General features: G+C 46.2%; 1 protein-coding gene across 1 annotated transcript in view; it reads right to left on the bottom strand.

The window, feature by feature from the left end:
- Positions 1-3414, bottom strand: part of LOC141052372 (man(5)GlcNAc(2)-PP-dolichol translocation protein RFT1-like) — a 63507-nt gene extending 60093 nt beyond the window's left edge. The window contains exons 1-4 of the mRNA XM_073549620.1: positions 3324-3414; positions 2155-2271; positions 1482-1671; positions 624-725 (exon numbers count right to left, since the gene is read on the bottom strand). Of these exons, the coding sequence (XP_073405721.1) occupies positions 624-725; positions 1482-1671; positions 2155-2271; positions 3324-3334 (420 nt within the window). The 5' untranslated portion in view covers positions 3335-3414. The remainder of the gene's footprint in view (positions 1-623; positions 726-1481; positions 1672-2154; positions 2272-3323) is intronic.
- Positions 3415-27082: the final 23668 nt, after the last annotated feature.

Raw genomic sequence — 27082 nt, 5'->3', positions numbered from 1 at the left:
CGGCCACATTAAAGTGGTTTTCACACAAACGAAAGTTCATTTTAAAAATTGTCTGTGTCTGACCGTGTACGAAGCATACCTCATCTACTGGGCAGGGGAGGAAGGAAAAGACTATACTGACATTACAGCAGGGGATCACAGACGATCCATTTTGTGAGGTAAAATATTTCACTGAACGTTTTTAAACAATATTTTACCTCACAAAATGTATCCTCTGTGATCTCCTGCTGTAATGTCAGTATTGCCTTTTGCTTCCTCCCCTGCCCAGGAGCTGTGGTATGTTGTGTACACGGTCAGACACAGGGGTGAGAGAGACAGAGCACAGGGGCGATACAGCTCAAACGGGACAGCACATGAGGGGAGAACACAGAACAGGAAGGAGTGAGACAGCAGACAAGGGGGATAGCACATGGGGCAGACAGGTCAAAGAAGAGAGAACAGATGGGAGATGTCAGCACATGGGGAAATACAGAGTGGATAGGTGGGTGAGCACATGGGGGGGGAGATTCTCAATGCTGCAAAGCCTGTCCCCATCGTGACATTACCGCCCTCCCGATGTGATAGCATCGGGCCTCCATTTAGTATATATTTACAAATATGGAAGATAAAAGCAGACCTCTTACCTGAGCCAGCGCAAAGATGAGGAGCCTCCACTGAGGCCAGAGAAGCACCAAAGTGACGGTGACCGAACAGCGGACAATTATCGCCAGACTCTCCGCAATCACCTAAGAGACAAGTGGTGGAGATGAAGATACAGAACGGGACGCGAACAACAACCAGGGATCAGATGTACCAAAGAAATACAACAATGGGCGAGAATAAAGGAGAAGGCAATGGAAATGGTGTGATGGCAGCTAAGTCGGTAATATGATGAGAGACATCCAACGTTACCTGCAGGCTGATCACACGTAGAGCCAGCATTGCTCACTTAGTATCTGTATACTATGTGGTGGTGCTGACGATCGCTGCTGGCTAAAGAGTTCGGCTGACGTTGGCCTTAGACATGATTCACACTAGTGTTCGGAGTTCCGCTTTCTTATCCCATCCGTTATGGCGTTCGTCTTGCTGCTATCCTTGTTTTCTTGTGAAAATGATGGAGGCTCCAACGCCACAATGAACCTACTGTAGGAGCGGTGGGCACGTAGCAGCAAGTACGTGATTTACATACTACCCGCTACATTCCAACTAGACGTGTCTGATCTGGCTCATACGCTTAAATGGAGCAAGGCCAAGCACGTCTAGTCAGCATGAGACAGCATGTATGCAAATCACATACTTACTGTCATGTGCCCGGCACTGGAGACTCCTCACAGTGGGCAGTACGCGCAATGTGAGGATTCACAAGTCTGCAGTCACATAGAGTAACTGCAGACTTGTAACCTAAGGCCGGACAATCCCTACAGAGCAACACAAGACACAGACATGGATGAAAAAGACTTTCTAGTGTAAATGCCAAGTAAGAATCACCTTCACTTTCTTACCTTCAGCCTGACAAAGAGATGAGCTTGTGCAAGGACCCAGAACGGTTCTGACATCAGTTCGATTACTGCAGAAAATCCAAACGCCAGAACCCCGGTGCCATAATGTGGGATAATCGCTGGATCGGGGACCTCCAACATACTCAGCCATATCCCCCCTAGTATTACAGACCAGCAGATGCCTAGCGGGACTCTGCAAATACAAGAGAACAATACATTCTTACCTTTAGCAAAAGCTCAATTGTTACACTAGTGGCGTCAACTCGGGCGGAGCTCACCGATTGGCTGCAGCGCCGTCGATATCACGTCAGTGCTGCAGACAATAGCAGAGCCTCAGCGTTGGACCTGGGGACGGATCTTGTTCGTAAAAAACAAACTGTAGCCGGAGGGAACAAGTATTTTAAAAAAGTGGAAACCCCTCATCATGTGTATCAGCTAGAGCCGCCGGCCAGTCCGAGCACTGCGCTGCGATCCCCGTCTGACTCTTCCCTATAACAAGCCTAGATATTGCAGTGCGATGACAGACTGCAGACTATTCAGAAACCACGCCCCGCTGCCACATTATATACTGGAATTATTACTCTAGCAATTCTCTAATGTAAACAGATTTTTCATCAAGTCTTTAGCGCCACAAGACTGCAGCAGAGTCCTGATCCGCGCCGTCGGCAATACTTACGCCAACCAGGTGAGGTGGACGGTGTGTCTCCAGCTCTGCTGTGTAGAATGGCCCAGACAGGCTTTACGGAAAGCTTCACGGGCGAGAAACACGACGGTGGTGTAGAGGAGGGTGAGACTGAGGCGAGAAAGAAGCGGAATGACCGCAATGTCTGTAGGAGCCAGGTTACATACGGGCACAGGAATCCTAGCACAAAGCAGCTCACTCTAGCCACACACAAATAACTATTAAAAAGGGCATTTTTTTACAGTCCTATACTCACCATCCCCAGGTCCAACACTGAATCGCTCCCAGTAGCAGTGGTTATCTCCAGTGCATCGACAGCGCTGCAGCCAATCAGTGAGCTCAGCAGCGCTGATTAGTTTGTGCCGCAATCCAGGTAATAACAGCCACTGGGAGGAGATTAATTGTTGGACCTGGGGAGGGTGATCACACAAATACCACAAAATCTATTTAATGAATACCTGTACTTTCCGAAAACTTCAGGCATATCATAGAGAGCTACTCCCCTCCGAGACTGAAGAGGGGACTAATACAAAGCCAATGGGGACGATTCATTAAGATTGGGGTAGCGCTCACCAATCTTACTGAAGGGCTGGAGTACAATGTGCCTCATTTATTAAAGGGGTTGCTCAGATCAAAGCTACAGCTCCTCTACGTGACTGCAGTCTTGTGAGTACTCACATTGCGCACTGTCAGGATTCTCCGGTGTGGACGCAGCGAGCAGTGGTCATGTGACCGGAAGTATGTGATATGAGGACTCACAAGTCTGCAGACATACAGTAACTGAGGACTGGTTTAAGGCCAGACAACCCCTTTAAGAGTCACACACACTTAATGAATTCAGCACATTACTGAGTGTCGTACACCTCACCAGAAATACTACTCCAATCAGGGACTGGAGTAACATTTCTGAAGTGCAAAATGCCAGCATTTTTCATGAAAAGGACAAGTGGGCGTGGTCAAGATTCATCATGTCGCTCCCCCCATTATGGAAGAACTGATTCAAACTGGCATGAAACCAGCAAACGTTGCACCATTTCTGCGCTACTCTGACTATGGGGGAGGGGACTGGCGCCCAGACCCCACATCACAAGTTTCCTGCCGTCACAGTGACAGTAAAGGTGTCTGCACCACTGGGCCACAGCGATGACTGGAAGGTCACTTACCGGACATTCATGACGCCGATGACCTCCCTGGAGACGTACCGCAGAGTGAAGGCGCTCAGGGCAAAGGTCAGGAGCCGGAAGACGACCTGTACAGACAAGAGGGTTGTCAGGTGCGGAGCCTGCGTTGCCGGAGGATACAAAGGGGCGCTGCTACCAATCCCAGAGCCGGAGCATTCCTGCATCATCAGCGCCTGACATCACTCCACAAACAAGACGGAAAAGCCCCTAATGCGGAGCTGACACACACACCTGATGAGGCTGAGGGGATTACTATGAAAACCCACAATGTCAGAACGGCTGTATAGTCTCTTCACATGTGACACTAATGAACAAGAGCTCATGGGGATTTCAGGCCTACACGGCCACTGCTGTCAGGGCATGCTGGGAGTTGTAGTTCCACGGCTGCTGGAGACCCACTGCAGAACAACTGTAGGGCAGGTTCCTGCAGGGGAGCGGACAGCAGGACGAGGGCTGTACCTGCAGGACCGTAGTGGAGGAAGCCAGCCTGGTGGTGTCCCGGAGGACGTCGTGCTGAGCCGCCATGCTGCCGGTCACCACCGGACTCAAGTTAGTCTGCAGTTAGCTATTAGTTAGCTATTCGATTTTCATGTATGATGAATTATTCATAGAGTGGATGGGTAAAATTTTGTTCAGGACTTTGAGATGTTTATTTTGACTACTTGTGGTCCTGGGTTATTCACATAAATCGCTTCTTTATGTCGCGCTACCTACTCTATCGTACATAAGTAGTTCAATTTGAAAAGAGGTACCCTGGACCACTAGTACTCAAAATGACCAGCTCAATGTTCTGAATAATGTTTGCCAAAAAAAGATCAACTCTATGTGTAGTTCAGAAGTTATTCACGTAAATCGCTTATTTTTGTATGTTAACGGAAACTTGGAAGAGTTTCACCAGTAACTTGCTAGGACTATCATCAAAATGTACTTCATGGACAGAATGTTGTGAACTACATCCAGTAAGGCCTCTTTCACACATCAGGTTTTCTGCTTCAGGCGCGATCCGGCGCTTTTGACTAAAACCGGATCCGTCGAAATGCAATGCCGGATCCGGTTTCCCCCCCCATTGACTTGCATTAGAGCCGGATCGAGCCGGATGGCCATGCGTTTCATCTGATTTTCGCCGGATCCGGCAATGTGACGCGATCCGGCGTCTGGAAAAAACGGTGACTGTAACGTTATTTGTATCCGTTGAAAAAGCCGGACACGCCGAATTCGGCGTGTCCGGCTTTTTCATAGAATGAAAGCCTATGAGCGACGCAATGCGCCGGATCCGGCGACAGCCGGATCCGGCGGCCGGATCCGGTTTCTTTGGTCTGAGCATGCTCAGTAGCTCTGCCCACAGGACATATATAAAAGCAAGACAATGGGACCCTCAGCCACACCCAACATGCCACCCAAGCCAAGAATCAGGAGCAGGAGAAGGCAGCAGACATCTGCAGCAGCAGCACCATCAGCACCACCCCAAATGGAGCAGCATGCTGAACGGGAGGGGAGTCCAGAAGCAGATGAGAGACGGTAATTATCAAATCCCCCATTCCTCCAAACTAGGGCTATGGAATATCAAGATATTCATTGGCCCTTTGTTTCTCTTTATTCAACAGCCGCCCAATAGATGCAGCAGCAGCAGCAGAAGCAATGGCAGCAGCAGAAACACCACCCACAGCCATGGAGTCTGGCCATGAGGAAGACAGCACATCTTCTGGGAGCCCTCCCTCGCATCGTCAGCGTTTGACGGTAAGTTTTTATTTCCAAAATCCATCATCTCTGTAATATATGTGTATTCATTGCCTTTTATTTCAAAACAGGAATCACAAGATGAAGAGGAGCTCCCAGAAGAAGAAGGAAGGGGTGGACAGACACTTGGAGTGGGCTCACAATTGGTAAGTTTTTTGCATCAAACGAAGAAACACAACATCACACTACACACAACACATAGAAAACAATGTTCTGCAGACCACACACAGCAAACAAATGCCTACATCCAAAGACATAACATTTTTTGTTTTCTTCTCTAGTCTTCCCAATCTGGTGCTCGGCCAAGAGGTCCTCGCAGTGCCTCCCAGGGTCGTCGGCGACAGCAACGCGGCGGTCACCAGTGTGTAAGTATAAATATTTTTGCTTTGTTTTTTTTGCACTTTTTATTTCATTTCTTTTGTGGAGGCTAATTATGTTATTTTTGTCTTTTTCTTTAACAGCCTTCACAGCGTGCTTCCGACTCTGACGGTGAGGATGGAGGGATTGATGTGGACCGCCTCATCGATCTCGTCAGAGAAAGGGAGCCGCTCTGGAATATGGCTGACCGACGCCACGCTGACCTGATCGTTACCCGACGACTCTGGGAGGAAATCTGTTCGCTCCTTGTGGACCGCTGGGAGGACCTCGTAGCTCGGGCCCAGATTAAAGAGCGTAAGTATATACAGTACCGGTTGCTTGATTTAAACCAGTGTTTCCCGAACTCCAGTCCTCGTGGTCCCCACGGATCATGTGTTCAGGATTTCTATTTACTTTGGAAATCCTGAAAACATGACCCCTGGGGACCATGAGGACTGGAGTTTGGGAAACACTGATGTTGTATACTAACCACTTTGTCCTTTCTCGTTTTAGGGGAGAGAATTGTGAAGCGGTGGCGGTCTGTGAGGGATCGTTTCAAGAAGGAGTTCAATAAAGAGATGCGGGCCCCGAGTGGATCTGGAGGACGCAGGAGCAAGTACAAGTACGCACGAGCCCTGTCGTTCCTCCGGGAGACAATGCTCACCAGAAGGTAAATATTACACACCACATGTGACAAAAAAATGTTTAGATGTAACTTTTTTTTTTCAGCCAGGGCCATACCATGTCACTATTTTAATTGTTTTTTTTTCTCTTTATTCCACAGCACGGTGAGCAGCACTCGGGAGCCTGCACGATTGGACCCTTCTGAGGCGACCCCTGAGGAGACCGGCACCGAGGGACACTTCGACCGCCCCGGTACATCTGCACCTTCCCAGCCTTCCCACACATTCGACCCATCTGTCCCATCCACCAGCACAGGAGCATCGTGGCCGCCTACATTACATGAAGCTGCTGGTGAGGAGATCGCTTTCCCTTTACCCCACCCTTCTGCCCCTGCCACCTCTAGTACACCTGCGGGTACTGGGCGGCAGCGGCAGAGGGGTCAGGAAAAGACTTATGCGCCAGAGTTCTTGCATCTGAATGCATCTTTCCAGAACTGTCTAAAAGTCTTGTCAGAGCAAATCTCCGCAGGCTATCAGCAGATCAACTCCAGCATTCTGGAGGTGAAGACACTTCTGCAAACCATGCATTCAGAAGCAAGATCTTCGCCAAACCACACCTTTTTCAGGTCTGTTGTGGAGCGCATGGAAACGCTCTCTCCTGCCCAGCAGATGCATGTAATGCATTCATGCCACGCTGCTCTCCAGCAAGTTACCTCCCAACCTCCTCCTCCCACCACAGTAGTTCCTCCACCTGCACCCCCTCCAGCCACTTTCCATCCTCCCCCTCCTATTACATCTACACCCCCTCCAGCCACTTTCCATCCTCCCCCTCCTATTACATCTACACCCCCTCCAGCCACTTTCCATCCTCCCCCTCCTATTACATACCATCCACCTCCCCAGCACCATCCACCTCCCCAGCACCATCCACCTCCCCAGCACCAGCAACCTCCCCAGCACCAGCAACCTCCCCAGCACCAGCAACCTCCCCAGTACCAGCAACCTCCCCAGTACCAGCAACCTCCCCAGTACCAGCAACCTCCCCAGTACCTGCAAACTCCCCAGTACCAGCAACCTCCCCAGTACCAGACATCTCCCCACTTCCAGCAACCTGCCCCGTACCAGACATCTCCCCACTTCCAGCAACCTGCCCCGTACCAGACATCTCCCCACTTCCAGCAACCTGCCCCATACCAGACATCTCCCCACTTCCAGCAACCTGCCCCGTACCAAACTCCTTCCCCATACAACTTGCCATCAACATCATCTGCTCCTACAGTCCCTGCCCAACCCTCCACTCCACCACCCACCACCTCTTCTGCTTCCCACATGTCCACCCATTCTGTAGTTTTTTCCACACCTTCACCTCTAACTGTTCCTTCCCCACCACGATCCCAGTCCTCTCTCCACACTCCCAGTGTCGAAGTGTCCCGCAGCCCCTACAGCAGTATTTCCACCACACACTACACAGATTTATAATGTGTGTATTTAAATAAAAATGACCAGTTTTATGGTTTCAAAGCTTTATTAAACAAGTTTATTAAAATTTTAAAAAAGTTTACTAAAAAAAACATTTTTCAATAAAAGTTAAATTATTTTACACTGGTTGTCTGTCATTTCTTTCTGCGGCGAAAAAGGTTAAATACAGGGTATTTAAAAAGTGAAATGGTATTCAAAACTAGGTATATAACTGTGGGTAAATTTTAGCTTTTTGCCACAGTTGTGTTCCTGGTTGTGTTTGAAGCAAAGTATTTCACCTAAAAAGTTGTGTTTATTGTTGGTGATTTCCTAACAATGTACACAACTTTTGTTAAAAGGTGAAATACTTTGCATAAAACACAACCAGGTACACACCTGTGGCCTAAAGCTAAAAATAGAGACCATGACAAGATAGCCAACTTTGGTTGGCAAAGGTATATACTGTTGGTCCAGAAGGTACACAAGTTTGGTTGGGCACAAATCTTTCACACTCTGTCATCCTGCCAGTGTACTCTGCCTTGAGGTGACATAAAGTATAGTGCAAAATTGTCCCTCATTACTGAAACCGTCACAGAACTTCTAGTGGTAATGTCATGGTAATCTTGCAAGGTGGTTTCTTCAGAGGTGTCCTCAATGGAAATGGGTTCCTTGCAGATAACAAAATTGTGGAGTACCACGCACGCTTTGATCACCTCGTCCACAGTTTCTGTCTTGAGGTTGATCGCAGTCAATAGGACCCGCCATTTGGCTGTCAGAATACCAAAGGTACATTCAACCATTCTTCTTGCTCTTGTGAGGCGGTAATTAAAAATGCGTTTTGGTCTTGTCAATCCTCTGCTAGAGTACGGTTTCAAAAGGTGTTCTGACAGCTGGAAGGCTTCATCCCCTACACAGACAAATGGCATAGGTGGACCAGATGTTTGCGGCAGCGGTCTAGGTGGTGGGAACTGGAAGGTGTTTCCATACAGTTTACGCCCCATGGCAGACAGTTTGAAAACTTGAGAGTCATTGGAGCGGCCATAGGCCCCAATATCAACCGCAATAAATTTGTATTCCGCGTCAGCGATGGCCATGAGGACAATTGAAAAATATTTCTTGTAATTGAAATATTCCGATCCCGATCCAGCTGGCTTTACAATGCGGATATGTTTCCCGTCCACAGCGCCCAAGCAGTTGGGAAACTGACATATCTGTTGAAACTTGTCAGCAATTTCAATCCACCTCTCTGTTGTGGGCTCTGGTAAAAACTCTTCAGCTAAGGAGTCCCACAGTGCACGGCATGTGTACTTCACTATTGCAGATATGGTGGAAATCCCGAGTCTGTACTGGAAATGCAGTGACGAAAGGGATTCTCCAGTTGCAAGAAATCTGTGGGGAATTAAAAAACAATAAATTAGTTTTAAATCACAGCATTACATACCAAAACTGAGCTATAACACTTGGAGATACAAACTACCACCAACAAGATTGCAGTGAAAGTGTGCTCTGATGCGATCACATCCAATAAATGTGGCTTACCTTAAAGTCACCATCAGACGCTCTGTGGGTGAAACAGAGAAGCGGCAATAGGTGTCCGCTTTTCTTATGAGGTGTGCAATGCACTCCACCAAGTAATCAAAATTCTCCATTTTCATCCTAACATATCCAAAAAATTTATCCGGGTTTCGTCGAAGGTCCATGCAGAGTGTAGAATAGACCCCACGCGTCATTCTCTTGGCTGTGATGGGGTGGATCCACAAACGTCGTCTACGATGCCTGATGCACTGCTGTCTCGCTCTCTCCTTCTCCAGAACAATCACCCTCAAACGATTCGCCTCCGCTATAAAATCCGCCAAATTCTTCAAAATATTTCCAATGACAACATCCATCTTCGCCAGTAACTTGCTCTTCTCTCCAACCTGCACTTTCTCCTCTACAACCTGTCAAAGAAGGGCTGTAGGAACACGGTATATATAGTTTTCCAGTAGCCAATCCCATTCGGAAGGCCACAAGGGTCAATTTTAAAAACCGGATCCGGCGTAATCCGTCGAAAAACGGATAGAAAAACGGATGAACCGGATGAGACAGATCCGGTCTTGTCTGTCAAGAAAAAGACGGATCCGGCAGAAAACCGGATCCGTCACATCCGGTTTTACTAAACATTTGCCGGATCCGGCGTTCCGGCACGACGCCGGATCGCGCCTGACGCCGAAAACCTGAAGTGTGAAAGTAGCCTAAGACATTAATTAGTCACAGATTCAGCTTACCTTGAACCACAATTAGTCAAATGAAATAAGTTCAAGTTCTGCACATAATCTGAAATAAAATATCCGAACTCTGTATAGTTCTGAAGCGAAAAGGAAAAATCACTTATTTCCATGTGTGAAAATAAACATGGTAAAATGTCGTTAATAACGTATTAGGTGTGTTTTCAAAACTTTTTATACCTTGACAGTAAACAATGCAATCAGTTTGGGAGCTCGGCCGGAGTCACACACAACGTGTAAAAATACGGTCCGTTTTTGATGGCCGAGATACACAGAAAATTTCCTGAACAGTGATCCGAATTCAATGCAAGGATGCGATTTTTTTCTCAAAAAATCATCCGTGTGGCATCCGTACGGCGAAATATTCTCGCCGGCTTGCAAAATGGACATAGAATGGATCCATGGCCTCAAATATTCGTAAAAATATATATACAGTCTATATATATATCTCATTGAGACACATATATTTATATTTCATATAGCGCTAGCCAGTATGAAATAGCCAGAATTTAATAGCTAGTAAAGGCTACGCAGACAGCTGCGGGCTGATATTCATAGCCTGGGATGGGCCATGGGTATTAACCCCTTCCCAGGCTACAAATATTGGCCCCCGGCTTTCCCCCTCTGGCACAGAAAATTTTCATTAATCAACATCGGCCTATCTATGGATATATCTATAGATACATAGATGTTTCTATCCATATATCTATCTGGCTAATTTCACACATCAGGTTTTTGCCGTCAGGCACAATCTGGCGAGTTTTGAAAAAAAAAGCCTGAATAAAGTATTTTATTATTCTTAATTTAACCATACTTACCATACTTCAGCGCCTGCAAAAAACGTAAAATAAACCGTATACTCCCTGTCTGACTCAGTCCAATTAATAACGAGTGTCCCACGACGATCTTCCCTATAGAACAGTGACATCGGGTGATGTCACTGCTCTATAGGACCCTCAGTGACACACTGAAAAGGAGACAATGGCTCCTGCAGTGCATCACTGAGAGGTTACTGTAGTTCACTGGTCTCACTTTATGTCAAAAGCTGCGTGGGAACTTTCTTACACAGCAATGCCAAAAGTGAGACTAGGGACTATTTTTTACAGTGGCGAAGGAATACAGTGCAGAAGGATACCTTCCTCCCGTCACTGTATTCCTGGAGCCCCTAGAGAGCAGTTGCATCAGCTGATGCTGCTGCTCTCCACGGGAGATCATCGTGGGACACTCGTGGATTTCTGTGGATCAGGGAGTATATTGTTTGTTTGTTATTTTAATATTTTTTGCAGATGACACTGGCTTCGGGGAACAAAGTGACAAGTGATGGTGAGTATGTACTGTATGTTATATGTACTGTATGTCTAGATGTATAATGTATGAATGTACTAGCTGAAGAGCCCGGCGCTGCCCGGGCATAGTAACTAACTGTGGTTAGTTATAGAAAATTATAATTATCCTCTATCCCATAGTCCCGTGCCCATATACCCATCATACATATCCTCCAACCCATAGTCGAGTGCCCATATACCCATCACGCATCCTCCATCCCATAGTCCCATTCCCATATACCCATCACACATCCTCCATCCCATAGTCCCATGCCCATATACCCATCATACGTCCTTCATCTCATAGTCCCATGCCCATATACCCATCACACATCCTTCATCTCATAGTCCCGTGCCCATATACCCATCATACATATCCTCCATCCTATAGTCCAGTGCCCATACACCCATCACACATACGCCATCCCATAGTCCCGTGCCCATATACCCATCATACATATCCGCCATCCAATAGTCCCGTGCCCATATACCTGTTATACATATCCTCCATCCCATAGTCCCGTGCCCACATACCTGTCATACATATCCTCCATCCCATAGTCCCTTGCCCATATACATATCCTCCATCCCATAGTCCCATGCCCATATACCTGTCATACATATCCTCCATCCCATAGTCCGGTGCCCATATACTCATCACACATCCTCCATTCCATAGTTCTATTCTGTTGTATTTATGTAGCATGTTGTATGTATGTGGTATGTGTTATGTATATAGTATGTATGTGGTATGTTGTATGTATGTGGTATGAATGTATGTATGTATGTATGTATCACGCCCGCCACCGATACTCACCTGCAAGGTCCTGTGCGCACCTCCCGGCGCGCACCCGCTCCCCGGCGCGTCCCCGCTCCTGACCTCCGGCCTCCCCGACGTCGGTCCCACGCTTCTGTGGCCGGTGCTCTGACTACACCATGTGACGCGGTGGCTCCGCCCCCAACATGGCGGCGCCCATCGTCTATTTCTGGCCGGCGTCTCCCCAGGTAAGGGGGTGTATCGTTCCTGGGTCGCTGTCCTTTTGGCCAGCGCTCTGTACGCTCTCAGGCCCTGCTTATTCCCTTTGCATTGCTCAGTTAGTGTTTCTGCTGTCTCTCTCTGTGTTCGCCATCCCGGCGGTCCTGGTTCCCCCTCGCCTCTGGTGCCTTCACCTCTCTTTGTCCCTGCCGTCCTTTCTGTGTGCTTGCTCTCCTGTGACCCTCTTGTCCGTGTACTCTTACCCCTTTTCTCTCTTGCAGCCTCCAGCCACTACCAGCTCTGAACCCTCCAAGTCTGCGTTTCTCTGGCTCCTTCCGCTGTCTCCCGTACAGCTGCTCCGCTGACTCTCCACCCTAGTTCCCTGGTGCTCACCCAGTCACCCCTTTGGCTCCGGCTGTCACGGTTCCATCCCTTGTGGGCCTGCCCCTAACACTCCCTGTATAGGGGGTGGCTCCACCTGGTCCAGTTCGCCCGCAGTGGCTCTGAAGCCGTGACCCAGAGGGTCCACTTCGGGTTACTCTCTTTATTTTGCCATCCTAAGCACATTCCGTAACAGTATGTATGTAGTATGTATGTTGTATGTGTGTAGTATGCATGTTTGTGGGTTTTCTTTACATTCAACATATTAGCCGGATGATGGGACTACTACTGTCCCATCATTGGCTAATGTGTCAATCACTGTCATTGTAGCAGGCATAGCCCGATGGGACTTGTAGTCCCATCGGACGATGCCTATGCACAGACTCAAAGACCCCCGGCAGGCCCGCGCAGACCCCCGAAAGGCCCGTACAGACCCCCGGCAGGCCCGCACAGACCCCTGGCACGCCCGCACAGACCCCGACGGTCACGTACAGACCCCGCCCGCACACACAGACACGCAGTCTCCGTCCACGCACCGCCCACACTCCATTATAGTGCATCATGACATCATTTGAGCAGCCAATCACAGCCATGCCATTAGTTAACATGGCTAACATGCCTAACAGGATGTGCCCACACGTCTTAGGATCCTCATTGGCTGAATAGAATAAAACTGGCTCATTGCATTATGGGAACTTCCGATTCCGGTATTTGATATTGTAAAAGTATCGGAACTAAGTATCGGAACTCCGATACAGGGAATATCGGCCGATACCCGATATTACAGTATCGGAATGCTCAACACTAGTGGTTAGTATAGGCTGAAAATAAAGATCACTGTCTGAAGTGCAATGGACAGTGAGCTTATTTGTCTATAAGAAGACATTAGATGTCATGGCGTGGTGTGGTTATTTTTACATTTAACATTGATAGAAAACAAAAACAAGTATGTTTCCAAATGAATAACACTCTCCTCTTTGGGCAAATTTATAACCTGAGATACCTGTGATTTAAGGTATATTCTCTAACATATTCAACAAACAATGTAATAAACATAGAAAGCAGATTGTACTATCTTCCCCTATGAAATAAGTCAAATTAATTAATTTCACAAATGACCAATTCAGACCCAAAGATTATTATTCTGTGCCATTTATCATTTTCATGGAAACATACTTGGGTTACTTAGGAAATTAATAAAACATTCTAATGGACAAGGACAGACACAACACTTAATTAGTATTTATGAAATCTCAGTTTTGTATTACCAATAGAGTTGAGCGATACCGTCCGATACTTCAAAGTATCGTATCGGATGGTATCGGCCGATCTTTAAAAAAAGTATCGGTATCGCCGATTCCGATACCGGAAGTCCCATTCAAGTCTATGGGACTTCCGGTATCGGAATAAGAAAAACCCTTTCCTGCCCTTGTACAGCCTCTCTGGGGTCTGTACGGGCCTTTCGGGGGGCTGTGCCGGCCTGCCAGGGGGTCTGTGCAGGCTCCGGTGGTCTGTGCCGGCCTGCCGGGGGGCTGTGCCGGCCTGCCGGTGGTCTGTGCAGGCTCCGGTGGGCTGTGCCGGCCTGCCGGGGGGCTGTGCAGGCTCCGGGGGGCTGTGCCGGCCTGCCGGGGGGCTGTGCCGGCCTGCCGGTGGTCTGTGCAGGCTCCGGGGGGCTGTGCCGGCCTGCCGGGGGGCTGTGCCGGCCTGCCGGTGGTCTGTGCAGGCTTCGGGGGTCTGTGCAGGCATCGTCCGATGGGACTACAAGTCCCATCGGGCGATGCCTGCTACCATGACAGTGATTGACACATTAGCCAATGATGGGACAGTAGTAGTCCCATCATCCGGCTAATGTGTTAAATGTAAAAAAAAAAATAAAAAATTACATGCTACATACATACAACATGCATACTACATACATGCTACATTCATACTACATACTACATACATGCTACATTCATACTACATAAATACTACATGCAACATACATACTACATATATACTACATACTTACTACATATATACTACATGCATGCTACATACATACTACATGCTACATACTACATATATACTACATGCATGCTACATACATACTACATGCTACATACATACTACATATATACTACATGCATGCTACATACATACTACATGCTACATACATACTACATATATACTACATGCATGCTACATACATACTGCATGCTACATACATACTACATATATACTACATGCATGCTACATACATACTACATGCTACATACATACTACATATATACTACATGCATGCTACATACATACTACATGCTACATACATACTACATATATACTACATGCATGCTACATACATACTACATGCTACATACATACCACATACATACTACATGCATGCTACATGCTACATACATACTACATATATACTACATGCATGCTACATACATACTACATGCTACATACATACCACATACATACTACATGCATGCTACATGCTACATACATACTACATATATACTACATGCATGCTACATACATACTACATATATACTACATGCATGCTACATACATACTGCATGCTACATGCATGCTACATACATACTACATACATACTACATACATACCACATATATACTACATACATACAATACATTCATACAATACATACATAGACATACAGTACATATAACATAGAGTAACATACTTACCAATACTTGTCACATTGTTCCCCGAAGCCATTGTCTTTTCCGGAATAAATATTAACATAACAAACCACAAAAATACTCACCCACGATCCGAAGCAGTCCACGAGTGTGTCCCACGACGATCTTGGGTAGAGAACGGCAGCATCAGCTGATGCTGCCGTTCTCTACGGGCTGCAGGAATCCAATGACGGAAGGTAGGTATCCTTCCGCACTGTATTCCTCCGCCACTTAAAAAAAAAAAAAAGTCCCTAGTCTCACTTTATGCCATTGCTGTGTGGGAATTTCCCACGCAGCAATGGCATAAAGTGAGACTAGGGACTTTTTTTTTTTTTAAGTGGCGGAGGAATACAGTGCGGAAGGATACCTACCTTCCGTCATTGGATTCCTGCAGCCCGTAGAGAACGGCAGCATCAGCTGATGCTGCCGTTCTCTACCCAAGATCGTCGTGGGACACACTCGTGGACTGCTTCGGATCGTGGGTGAGTATTTTTGTGGTTTGTTATGTTAATATTTATTCCGGAAAAGACAATGGCTTCGGGGAACAATGTGACAAGTATTGGTAAGTATGTTACTCTATGTTATATGTACTGTATGTCTATGTATGTATTGTATGAATGTATTGTATGTATGTAGTATATATGTGGTATGTATGTAGCATGTAGTATGTATGTAGTATGTATGTAGCATGCATGTAGCATGCAGTATGTATGTAGCATGCATGTAGTATATATGTAGTATGTATGTAGCATGCATGTAGTATATATGTAGTATGTATGTAGCATGTATGTAGTATGTATGTAGCATGTAGTATGTATGTAGCATGCATGTAGTATATATGTAGTATGTATGTAGCATGTAGTATGTATGAAGTATGTATGTAGTATGTATGTGGTATGTATGTAGCATGTAGCATGCATGTAGTATGTATGTAGCATGCATGTAGTATGTATGTAGTATGTATGTAGCATGCATGTAGTATATATGTATGTATGTAGCATGTATGTAGTATGTATGTGGTATGTATGTAGCATGTAGTATGTATGTAGCATGCATGTAGTATATATGTAGTATGTATGTAGTATGTAGTATGTATGTGGTATGTATGTAGCATGTAGTATGTATGTAGCATGCATGTAGTATGTATGTAGCATGCATGTAGTATGTATGTAGCATGCATGTAGTATGTATGTAGCATGCATGTAGTATGTATGTAGTATGTATGTAGCATGCATGTAGTATGTATGTAGTATGTATGTAGTATGTATGTAGTATGTAGCATGTATGTAGTATGTATGTGGTATGTATGTAGCATGTAGTATGTATGTAGCATGCATGTAGTATATATGTAGTATGTAGTATGTATGTAGTATGTATGTGGTATGTATGTAGCATGTAGTATGTATGTAGTATGTATGTAGCATGCATGTAGTATGTATGTAGCATGCATGTAGTATGTATGTAGCATGCATGTAGTATGTATGTAGCATGCATGTAGTATGTATGTAGTATGTATGTAGCATGCAGTATGTATGTAGCATGTATGTAGTATATATGTAGTATGTATGTAGCATGTAGTATGTATGTAGCATGCATGTAGTATGTATGTAGTATTTCTTTTTTTTTTTTTTTTTTTATAACATTTAACACATTAGCCGGATGATGGGACTACTACTGTCCCATCATTGGCTAATGTGTCAATCACTGTCATGGTAGCAGGCATCGCCCGATGGGACTTGTAGTCCCATCGGACGATGCTTGCACAGACCCCCGGACATCAGCACAGCCCCCCGGCAGGCCGGCACAGCCCCCCCCGGCAGGCCGGTACAGACCCCCACAGGGTGCACAGACCACCGGCAGGCCGGCACAGCCCCCCGGCAGGCCGGTACAGACCCCCACAGGGTGCACAGACCACCGGCAGGCCGGCACAGCCCCCCGGCAGGCCGGTACAGACCCCCACAGGGTGCACAGACCACCGGCAGGCCGGCACAGCCCCCCGGCAGGCCGGTACAGACCCCGGGCAGTCCACACAGCCCCCCCGGCAGGCCGGCACAGCCCCCCGGCAGGCCGGCAGAGACCCCCGGAAGGCCCGAAATGACGGCGCATCATGATGCGCACACACCGCGCATCATGATGACGTCAGTCTGTCAATCAACTTTGAACTTCCGATTCCGATGCCGAATTCCGATATTGAAAAAATATCGGAAGTCGGTATCGGAATTCCGATACAGCAAGTATCGGCCGATACCCGATACTTGCGGTATCGGAATGCTCAACACTAATTACCAAGCTAACCAGGTGATTTATATTTTTATTATGTGTTCGGAGTGGCATAGGTGTGTAATATTTTAATGTAAGTGTATGTAATGTTTTTTTAAGTGCTCAGTGTGCCACATTAGGGTTCTAATTTAAATGTAAGTGCGTGTAATGTTATTACGTCACCTTTACAATGGACAACATTCCCAATCACAAAGACTATAAACAGGACAACAGACCACACATATTTTCACGCCTGAGCCAACTAGAACGCCAATCATACAACCCTGATGCAAGATAGCCACACAAATTATCGCCCTGCAGTAGCTAACATGCACGTTGTAACATTTCGGAAATTCAAACCTGTTAGTTCAACGATGGGTATAGACTCAACCACTGAGACATACTAAAGTCTCTTATCTGCCTTTTAAAGATCTTAATGTGACTATGGCTGCTCTTCGTATATCTAAACATTCCTAAGCCAACAACCTAAAAATTTTATGCGCATTAAAATTATCCACTGTATTTAAAATGCAGGAATGTTACACTTTTCACAATGACACAACTCACTTTAGTTGCATTTCATAGATATTACAAGGATTGGTAACAACTAAAATTTATGTCTAATTATCATAGTTTACTAAAACCATACTACTAAATCAACAACCTTGATCAGGTACATAAAACTTAATAACCCACATATTTTTAAATGATTGTCAGTGACATGAATATAATAAGCATTTATAATATGTAAATAATATTAATAATAATATTAGAAAGTTATCAATTAATTAAATTTCACATAATTTGTGCCTATAATACATAGAGTATGAATATCTGTTTGAAGCACTACTTCCTTGCACACTAGCCGAAAAAACAATGGAAGCTCAATTACCATAAAAAATGGATTTTTATTTAGTACATGCAACAATGCAAATTTTACATATTTTCATAGTAAAAGACAAATTTTATTTAATAAATGCAACAATGCCAATTAAAAGCGGGTAACACCAATACAAAAAAATTGCTGCACAAATATCCTATGGTATAGATGGATGATGCATTCCCTGCATAAAAGTGTGCCCAGATAAAGTTAAACTTAATGGAGAATACAAAAAGGGTTATTTTACCAAAAGATGTCCAAAAGACTAGCCTACATGACCAAATCCTAGTGAAATGTTAAATATATATACGAAGGCTTGTACCAAGTATTAGAGAGATGTCTCTATTAATAGAGCAATGCAAGCATAACAATAATGGAGTGAATAAAATAACTGTGCAAAAAAAGAACCAATTCCAGACAAATAAGTCTACAAAAGGGACAAGTCCATGGTCCTTAAGGTATATATTTAAATTGCTATATTAGCATTGCCCAGGATGAGTGAATAATCAAACCAATCAAGTCTAATTACCATGAGAAAGTACTACAATAAAACACTGGTTATGCAAAAGGTGCCCATCTCCCCTGGATAAAGCCAAGTGCGAAACGCGCGTTGGGGTCATTGCTGCTAACAGGTATAGACACAGATTCCTTACATGGGCACCTTTTGCATAACCAGTGTTTTATTGTAGTACTTTCTCATGGTAATTAGACTTGATTGGTTTGATTATTCACTCATCCTGGGCAATGCTAATATAGCAATTTAATTATATACCTTAAGGACCATGGACTTGTCCCTTTTGTAGACTTATTTGTCTGGAATTGGTTCTTTTTTTGCACAGTCATTTTATTCACTCCATTATTGTTATGCTTGCATTGCTCTATTAATAGAGACTTCTCTCTAATACTTGGTACAAGCCTTCGTGTATATATATATATTATATTTCACTAGGATTTGGTCATGTAGGCTAGTCTTTTGGACATTTTTTGTAAAATAACCCTTTTTGTATTCTCCATTAAGCTTAACTTTATCTGGGCACACTTTTATTCAGGGAATGCATCATCCATCTATACCATAGGATATTTGTGCAGCAATTTTTTTGTATTGGTGTTACCCGCTTTTAATTGGCATTGTTGCATTTATTAAATAAAATTTGTCTTTTACTATGAAAATATGTAAAATTTGCATTGTTGCATGTACTAAATAAAAATCCATTTTTTTTATGGTATTTGAGCTTCCATTGTTTTTTCGGTTTTCCTATATTTATTGGAAGCACCAAGTAAATTTCAACATTATATCTATTAGGTTATTTCCTTGCACACTAGTTGACAAGATGATACTTGTCAATATTTATACATACACTGTAGCAGTTTCGTATTGAGGCTGTGTGCAGACGATGCAGATTTGCAGCGGTTCCGCAGCGGATTTTACCGCGCAGGAACGTTGCATTTCTGCATTGTGATGTACAGTAGCCTTAAAATCAATGTAAAAAAAAAAAAACGCTGTGCAGACGCTGTGGATTTTTCCGCGCGGTTTTGCCGCGGTACAAAATCTGCAGCATGTTACTTCTTTTGTGCGGTTTTCCATCTCCCCTGTCACCAAATCCGCAAGGGGAAAACCGCGATGGAAAACCGCACAAAAACCGCATGAAGACCGCATGAAAAATGGAAGAAATCCGCAGGAAAAATGCAGGTCATTTGACCTGTGGATTTCTTCCATTCTGCGCGGAAAAATCCGCAGGGCCAAAAAGTACGTCTGCACTCAGCCTAAGACAAAAATTTATAGCAAGACCTCCAACATCTAACCTTTTGAGATATCAAAACAAAAACATTCAAAAAATTTACATTAAGCAAGTACATTTTTAAGTAAAATGTGGAGACTGATCTCATCATTTACTTTTATTCTTAAACATATTAAATATTTTATATACCCAAATATAAATATAGCTTTCAAACAGGACAAACACAACAACACTGAAATTCAGACTGGAGGTTACAGTGTAAGTTAACTCAAGTATGGCAATTCAACACAAATCCTTCCCATGGACAGATGACACTAACAGACAATCCTCCAAGTAGGGCCACTCGATGGAATACTTCGATGGCTTCCAAGTGAGTGTATCACTTCAGAACAGTCATGACAAGGACTCTTTCAATGCCTAGCATAGGTTGAGTTTCTTAAAATTTGGTCACACATGATGGTATTCTGTTTAATACCATGTGATAAGCCCCTCATTGTTTCTACAAGACTCTAAAGGCCCCGTCACACTAAAGGCCCCGTCACACTAAGCGACTTACCAGCGATCCCGACACCGATATCAAGGTGTCAGGATCGCTGGTGAGTTGCTATGTGATCGCTGGTGAGCTGTCACACAGACAGCTTCACCAGCGATCAGCACAGCGATGCCGAGCGCCCGGCATCGCTGGCCATCGCTGTAAAAAATAGAATCAAAATAAAAAATATAGTTATTCTCACCTTCCGACGTCCCGTTCAGCCATCCTGCCTCTCTCCACGCTCCGGTCCCAGTGATCCTTTGCACGAATGACCGCGAGATGTCACAGTCTCGAGGGATAACAAAGTCTCGCGGTCATTCATGCAAAGGATCACTGGGACCGGAGCGTGGAGAGAGGCAGGATGGCTGAACGGGATGTCGGAAGGTGAGAATAACTATATTTTTTATTTTTTTTATTATTTTTTTACACCTGATCGCTGGTCTCCCGCCTGTCACACACAGCGATGCGTGCTGGCCAGCGGGAGATCAGCGACCAAAGAAATGTCCAGAGGTTTCTTCCAGCGATCAGCGATACCGGCAGGGGGGCCGCTCGCTGATCGCTGTCACACATAGCGATCTCGCTGGTGAGATCGCTGTTACGTCACAAAAGTTGTGACTCAGCAGCGATCTCGCTACTGAGATCGCTTAGTGAGACGGGGCCTTAAGGAGTCTAGGTTAAGGCTAAGTGCACACGTACCGGAACTCTCGCGGAAATTACCGCGAGAATTCCGGAATTCCAGTCCGCGGGAAAATCGCATTTTAAATTCCCGCGATTTTCCCGCGGAAAAACTAGCATTTTGCAAGCATATTTAGCTTGCAAAATGCTAGCGTTTTCCAAGCGATCTGGAGCATCGCTTGGAGAACTGATTGACAGGTTGGTCACACTCGTCAAACATGGTGTTTGACAAGTGTGACCAACTTTTTACTACTGAGGCCGCCTATGCAGCATCAGTAGTAAAAGATAGAATGTAAAAAAAAATAAAAAATAGTGTTATTCTCACCCTCCGACGTCCCGCGCATCCGTTCCCAGTAATCCTTTGCGAAAATGCCCGCGATGACGTCAGTTCTCGCGGGATCGCGACGTCTCGCGGTAATTCGCGATGACGTCGCGCGAATGACCGCGAGACTTCGCGATCCCGCGAGAACGGACGCCATCGCGGGTATTTTCGCAAAGGACTACTGGGAACGAGAGCGTGGAGAGAAGCCGGAAGACTGCGCGGGACGTCGGAAGGTGGGAATAACAATATTTTTTATATTAAATTCTATTTTTTACAGGGATATGGTACCCAAAGCCCGGAGGACAGTCTCCTCTCCTCCGGACCGTGGGTACCATCCGCAATTGTTCTGCTTACTTTCCGCATGGTGTGCACAGCCACATGCGGGAAGTAAGCGGAACAATGCATTCCTATGGGTGCGGGATCGCCGCGATTCCGCAAATTAATGAGCATGCTGCGGTTTTTACCGCGAAGCGATTCTGCCGCGGTAAAAAACGCAGCATTAGCACAGCATTGCGGAATCCCATAGGAATGCATGGGATGCTTATTTTTCACGTTTTCACGGCAAAATCGCACGGTTAAAACCACCGCGGAAACGCGAAAAAAACGCCACGTGTGAACTCAGCCTTACAGTTCCTGTTGACTCATGTAATTACCTTTGCCAGGGAAGGTCACAGACTCAGACAAATCAATTATGCTAACCTTTCATTATATTGCTCCATTCTATGTAAATTAGATTAGCTGACTCTTCCTCATCTCTGTTAGACACCATTACTACTATGGATATTATGTATGCGGCTTGGAATCTAGCACACTCTTATTCCACCAATCATGAAGCCCCAAGGGTCTGAATTGACAGCTCAGGGGTATAGAAGGAGGACTGTCCAGTGACCAAGTCTCTCTTGCTGCATGGTACCAATTTTGGATCTGCGGATCCGATTGGCAGGCTATAACTGAACATGGATTATAAGACTACATGGACTTCAGCATCGAATGCAAGGATTCGACTGAGATATCAAAGACTACATAAGGATTGTATCCAGCTTGGGACAATTCAGTCACCTGACTACAGAATTTGCAGTACTCAGTCAGCTTCCTAAATCTGGCATTAATCCTTTCTCGGTGGGTGCCCGCCGAAAGCGGGGTGCTGCTGGCTTGGAGTAAGTAGCCCTGGAAGCTCTGAGGAACGGATATTATAATCCCTGGTGAGCCAGTGGAAGGGTGATAAACTGTTTGCTGTTACATTTTGTGTTTTGCTGGTTGTGTGATATATGCCATTAATTGTTTGGGGATCCAAGAAAGTCCTAATATTGTGATTCCCTCACCCTGTGTTGTCTGAGCAGTGTGCCACCCACTGTTAAGGAGGTCGGGCATTCAGTTGGGATGAGCCATGGTCCATGCTGTCTTTGTAAAGGCGGCTGGACCAGCGGACGAGAGCACCCACTGACCCCCGTGTCTACACAAGAACCACTATGTAAAGTTAAAAAAAGGTTAATAATGACGTTACAATTACATATAAATAATTTGATGACATAAAACTTTATTAAGTGTAATTTCACACACAAACTTAGCATCTGTTCAACAACTCTTGAATTAAACATAGATTAGTGGGTTAAGCCCTTATGGAAACTTCAGGTAAGTTGTGATAGCAAACAGTGAGGTACCTATAAAATGTTTCACATGTGGAGTTAGCATATTTTGTATAATTCTTCAACTATACAGAGAGTTGTGAATTTTTTGGGCAAAATTTGTTAGATTCAGTACGTTTGATTAAGCGCGACATAAGAGATTTACGTGAATAACTTCTGAACTACACATAGAGTTGATCATTTTTTTGGCAAATATTATTCAGGTCATTGAGCTGGTCATTTTGAGTGCTAGTGGTCCAGGGTACCTCTTTTCAAATTGAACTTATGTACGATTGAGTGCGTTTGATTATGCGCAACATAAATAAGCGATTTACGTGAATAATCCAGGACGACAAGTAGTAAAAATAAACATCTCAAAGTCCTGAACAAAATTTTACCCAAACAATATCCAATCTATGAATGAGTCATCAAACGTGAAAATCTAATAGCTAACTAATAGCTAACTGCAGACTAACTTGAGTCCAGTGGTTCCTGCAGCTGTTGGAGAGGACAGGAAACTTCTGACAATGATGCTTCTTAGATTTGGGGGCTGCCTAAAGCACAGTAGTGGGGGGTCTGGAAAAATGACCTTGTGCACCGAGCCACCGCATCGCTAGGCTGTGTATTCTCTTCTGGCACAGGACCTGTGAAGAGGTCACAGGTGGGGAGGAGTCAGTGGTCACATGATCAGAAGCCTCGGGTCTGCAGGTCTCTGCTGTGCAGGTTGTCATGGTGCTGGATGAGGGTCTGGGAAGTTTGTGTGGGGTCGGGGGGGGGGAATGTAGCAGAGCCGCGTGTGTACGAAGCGTACGGAGCCGCGTGTGTACGAAGCGTACGGAGCGGAGCCGCGTGTGTACGAAGCGTACGGAGCGGAGCCGCGTGTGTACGAAGCGTACGGAGCGGAGCCGCGTGTGTACGAAGCGTACGAAGCGTACGGAGCAGAGCCGCGTGTGTACGAAGCGTACGGAGCAGAGCCGCGTGTGTACGAAGCGTACGGAGCAGAGCCGCGTGTGTACGAAGCGTACGGAGCAGAGCCGCGTGTGTACGAAGCGTACGGAGCAGAGCCGCGTGTGTACGAAGCGTACGGAGCGGAGCCGCGTGTGTACGAAGCGTACGGAGCGGAGCCGCGTGTGTACGAAGCGTACGAAGCATACGGAGCAGAACCGCGTGTGTACGAAGCGTACGGAGCAGAGCCGCGTGTGTACGAAGCGTACGGAGCAGAGCCGCGTGTGTACGAAGCGTACGGAGCAGAGCCGCGTGTGTACGAAGCGTACGGAGCAGAGCCGCGTGTGTACGAAGCGGAGCCGCGTGTGTACGAAGCGGAGCCGCGTGTGTACGAAGCGTACGGAGCAGAGCCGTGTGTGTACGAAGCGTACGGAGCAGAGCCGCGTGTGTACGAAGCGTACGGAGCGGAGCCGCGTGTGTACGAAGCGGAGCCGCGTGTGTACGAAGCGTACGGAGCGGAGCCGCGTGTGTACAAAGCGTACGGAGCGGAGCCGCGTGTGTACAAAGCGTACGGAGCGGAGCCGCGTGTGTACAAAGCGTACGGAGCGGAGCCGCGTGTGTACAAAGCGTACGGAGCGGAGCCGCGTGTGTACAAAGCGTACGGAGCGGAGCCGCGTGTGTACAAAGCGTACGGAGCGGAGCCGCGTGTGTACAAAGCGTACGGAGCGGAGCCGCGTGTGTACAAAGCGTACGGAGCGGAGCCGCGTGTGTACAAAGCGTACGGAGCGGAACCGCTCGTGTACAAGGTGTAAGGAGCGGAGATGTGCGTTTATTTTGGAATGGAGGGGCCCCATTTGAAAGTTTTTAGTTACGCCACTGCATGTGGGGCTGTGCTGTATACCATGGACCTGTGCTGTTACCAATGGCGGGCTGTGCTGTATACCCTGTGGTCCTGTGCTGTATACCTTGTGGGGCTGCGCTATATACCATGGTGCTGTGCTATGTACCATTTGGGGCTGTGCTGTATACCATGGGCCTGTGCTCTATATCATGTGGAGCTGTGCTATATACCATGGGCCTGTGCTGTATACCATGTGAGGCTGTTCTGTATACCTTAGTGCTATGCTATATACCATGTGGGGCTGTGTTATATACTCTGTGGGCTGTGTTATATACTATGTGGGCTGTGTTATATTCCATGGGGGATGCTGTTTTATGTAATTTGGGGGCTACTTTATATTGTATGGGGAGGTGGGCTGCATTATATTCTATTTGTGGCTACATTATATTCTATGGGGGGCTGTATTATCTTTATTATATTCTATGGGAGATGATCGCATCATACTCTATGAAGGGGCTACATTATACTATATGTGGAGGTTACATTGTATTCTATGGGGGGCTGAATTATATTTTATGGGGGGCTAGGTTATATTGTATGGGGGCTTTATTATACTTTATGAGGGGGCTACATTATATTCTATTGGGGCTGCATTATACTATATGAGGAGGGCTACATTGTATTCTATGGAAGGGCTACATTATACTATATAAAGGGTTGTCATATATTCTATGGAGGGGCTGCATTATACTATATGAGGGGGCTGCATTATATTCTATGGGGGGTTACATTATATTATGTGGGGTGGCTACATTATGCTCTAAGGGGTGGCTGCATTATATTCTATGGGGGTTACATTATATTTTATGGCGGGGCTGCATTATACTGTATCGAGGACTTTGGGCAATACATTATACTATATGAAGCACTATGGCATGCATTATACTGGTGACCAGAAAAATGCCCACAGGAAAAATGCCCATAAGAAAATTGCCCACACGGAATATTGTCAATTTCATCATCACTAAGTTTCAGATCTTTGATATTTGAGGTGCAAGATGAGGATGTTTACATGATATGCTAATACCGATCGTGGCCGTTCAAATAGGTTGTCAGGTGCGATGTACAGCTTACCTCAGCGGATGATAGTGTCAGCTCTGCATGTGAGCCTGCGCTATCATCTCTCTGTACATGCACAGCCACAGTCACGTGTAAAATCCAGCAATGGGGGGGAGTCACGCATCTGCTCTCTGCACGCTGGCGTGATGTCATTACACAGCGCCAGAGGGATATCATCACGCAGGGCCACAGCCACTCCGGAGCGGCGCACTCCTCTCTTCTAGCGTGAGCAGTGGCATAACTACAGAATTATGGGCCCTGGTGCAAAACTTCAAATGGGGCCCCCCCCATGCCAAAATACACGCACATCTCCACTAAGCACACCTCGTACACACGCGGCTCCGCTCCCTACACCTCGTACACACGCGGCTCCACTCCCTACACCTCGTACACACGCGGCTCCACTCCCTACACCTCGTACACACGCGGCTCCGCTCTGTACACCTCGTACACACGCGGCTCCACTCCCTACACCTCGTACACATGCGACTCCGCTCTGTACACCTCGTATGTACACGGCTCCGCTCCGTACACACGCGTCTCCGCTCCGTACACCTCGCACACACAGCTCCGCTCACCTCGTACACACACGGCTCCGCTCCGTACACCTCGTACACACACGGCTCCGCTCCGTACACCTCGTACACACACGGCTCCGCTCCGTACACCTCGTACACACACGGCTCCGCTCCGTACACACACGGCTCCGCTCCGTACACCTCGTACACACACGGCTCCGCTCCGTACACCTCGTACACACACGGCTCCGCTCCGTACACACACGGCTCCGCTCCGTACACCTCGTACACACACGGCTCCGCTCCGTACATCTCGTACACACACGGCTCCGCTCCGTACACCTCGTACACACACTGCTCCGCTCTTTACACCTCGTACACACATGCGGCTCCGCTCCATACACTTCGAACACACACGGATCCGCTCCGTACACCTCGTATACACACGGCTCTGCTCCGTACACCTCGTATA

The sequence above is a fragment of the Dendrobates tinctorius genome, unplaced genomic scaffold, assembly GCF_039654945.1.
Source record: "Dendrobates tinctorius isolate UK_male_01 unplaced genomic scaffold, ASM3965494v1 ptg000159l, whole genome shotgun sequence".
Taxonomy (NCBI): domain Eukaryota; kingdom Metazoa; phylum Chordata; class Amphibia; order Anura; family Dendrobatidae; genus Dendrobates; species Dendrobates tinctorius.
This window is presented reverse-complemented; position numbering and strand designations above follow the sequence as displayed.